This window comes from Egretta garzetta, unplaced genomic scaffold (genome assembly GCF_000687185.1).
Source record: "Egretta garzetta isolate BGI_Z169 unplaced genomic scaffold, ASM68718v1 scaffold243, whole genome shotgun sequence".
In the NCBI taxonomy this organism is placed as follows: domain Eukaryota; kingdom Metazoa; phylum Chordata; class Aves; order Pelecaniformes; family Ardeidae; genus Egretta; species Egretta garzetta.
The window spans coordinates 750,471-752,829 of NW_009259041.1; the positions used below are offsets into that span (position 1 = coordinate 750,471).

The following is a 2,359-nucleotide window of genomic DNA, read 5'->3' on the forward strand; positions in this document are numbered from 1 at the left end:
GGGGAATGGGGAAAGACAGGATATTTACAGCTATCCACTAACAGTTTTGGTAGGTCAGGACGTCTCCTTTCCCTTCCCGGCCTCTCCCACCAACCTGCCGCCTACGGGCAGGAGGGGCTGGTGGAGCTCTCCAGGGAGGACTGGGAGAGGCGGCGCGTCAGAGGTCCGATGCTGGAGTCGGCCAGCGAGGAGGTGGGGAAGAGTTTGTACCAGCCCGCAACCACGCTGGAGAGGTCGAGCTCCTCCAAGACAATCTGGGCCATCCCCATGAAGCACTTGTGGTCCATGCGCCCGTAATCTCCCCAGACGATCACCTGTGGAGCAGAGGAGGTGTTAGGGGAGCTGCCCCGCTCGCTGGGTGGGAGTTTCGGGGATAACTTGGCAAACTTGGCCTGCCCGGCTGGGAAGGACCTGCCGTCATCGGGATGGGGAGGCTGCGGTCTGAAGGACAGCGCTGAGGATGCTGGGTTTCCATGCCCTATCCTTGCTCCCCTATTCCCTCCCTGTCCCCAAATACCTGCGTGGGGTGTACATCACCTGCAGGACTTTGCCCTGGGGGCTCTCCTCAAAGAGCAGAGGCTGCTGGTAGGATGGGTCGCAGGTTTTCTTCACCACTTTGGTCTTCTTCTTGGCCAGGCAGACACCGTTCTCCAGCAGGTAAACTTTCACGTAGGTGGCTGCGTTGGAAAACGGGTGAGAAGCAGACTCAGAGCTGGCTCCTGTGATGGTCCCAGCATAGCGCCCGTCCCCATCGCTCCCCCTCCGTCCCCGACCCTCTCCAGCCACCTACCAGGGATGGACTTGGAGCCCATCTTCGGGATGAGTCCCCTTGCCTGGATCACCTCCACCTCCAGCTGCCCGTTGCGGTCGGCCATGCCAACATGGACATCACCTAGGGCGGAGGGACGAGACTGGCTCAGCACCCTCCCCGATGGCCACCTCCCAGCGGGGACGGCCGCAGCGCTGGGCTGGGCTGGTCCCCACCGGCTCTCCCTTTTGGTGCTGCCAAAAGCCGGTGGGAGAAGTCATCTCAGCAGCCTCAGCACCCCCACGCCGCCGCCCGCTCCCCACCCTCAGCACCCAGTGCTCAAGCGCACCGAGCATCCCACCACCGGGTGCGTGAGTTATCGTGAATTTGGAGGAAGGACAAAGCCGAGCTCATGTGAAGACGCTTGGATTTTTGAGCAGCCAGGAGAGAACCGGGCGCCAGCCCCCTCCTCCCCACCAGCTCCATCCCACAGCAGCCTTCCAGGGGGATTTTTTTTTTTTTTTTTTTTTCCCCCTCATGATGGGAAAAGGGGCTGGGATTAACCAGGGCTGTGCCTTGGCCGGGCGATACCCTCAGCTGGGGGCAAGAGCAGGAGAGTTTGGGGCAGGAGGGGTCGGTGGCTGAGCACCCCACCGGGGCCAGCACCCACCAGCCCCCATCTCCCTGGGGCACTTCACTGGGGTCCTTCCCCACTCCCTGCCGAGGGGGATGTGCAGGAAAAAACCGTGGCCGGGCACCTCTTGAGCTGGGTGTGAAGTTGTTCTCCCACTTACGCTGTCCTGCTCGTACGTACGTATGTCCCTTGGCTGGTGGGTCCCCGTCGCTCGCTGCCTTGTGGCCCCAGGGGGAGAGTGGGGATGGGAAAGGGGTGAGCTGACGTCCCAGCGGGGTTTAATAGGAGCGAGATGAACCTGGATGTTCTCAAAACACACTTGGCATTTCAGCAGCAGGTCAGGGCCGGACTCGGGGGGCCGTGCGAGGAACCGGCCCGTGGGAGAAGGATGAGCTGATGCCGCGGCGGGGGACGCCAGGAGCCGTAGGGATTCAGCTGCGGGCACTGCAGGACCTCACCCCAAGGGGAAGCCAGTGGTGTCCCCTCCCAAGGAAGGTGGGCAAACCCAGAGGGATCCACCTGCCCCCCTTCCTTTCCCTTCCCTCCCTCCGGGGGTTTATTTGGGGCCAGTAGGACCTGGTCCCTGTGCTGCCGGGACTGGGGTTGCAGGATGGGGGACCCTGGTTACTGTGGCCCCCCCCAGGGTAGCTCCCCCCATTCCCAGCAGCTCCAGCCCCTCAGCAGGACAGGGGGCAGACACCTTGGTGTCCCCTGGGCACAGCCAGGGACACGCTGCTGCTGGCAGGAAATTCAGAGTTAGGGCATGGCTTTCTACAGCCATTTTGGATAGAAAAGGGAAAAATAGAACAAAACCCAGGTTTGTTGGGTCCCCTCTGCAGCGGGATGCTCGGAGGAGCTGATGCACAGCAGGGGGGCAGGAGAGACCTTGGAAGAAAAGGTGCTGCTTCCCCCCACGAGTGTCCTGCCCTGCACGGGATGTGGGGAGCCGGCAGCGGGAGCAGGCAGGGGAGGGCAGG

At 62.5% G+C, this 2,359-nt stretch overlaps 1 protein-coding gene across 1 annotated transcript in view; it reads right to left on the reverse strand.

Annotated features, from left to right (window-relative positions):
- Positions 1 to 101: 101 nt before the first annotated feature.
- Positions 102 to 2,359, reverse strand: part of RIMS3 (regulating synaptic membrane exocytosis 3) — a 4,128-nt gene continuing 1,870 nt past the window's right edge. Inside the window, exons 5-7 of the mRNA XM_009634978.1 lie at positions 791 to 915; positions 538 to 677; positions 102 to 314 (exon numbers count right to left, since the gene is read on the reverse strand). Of these exons, the coding sequence (XP_009633273.1) occupies positions 102 to 314; positions 538 to 677; positions 791 to 915 (478 nt within the window). The remainder of the gene's footprint in view (positions 315 to 537; positions 678 to 790; positions 916 to 2,359) is intronic.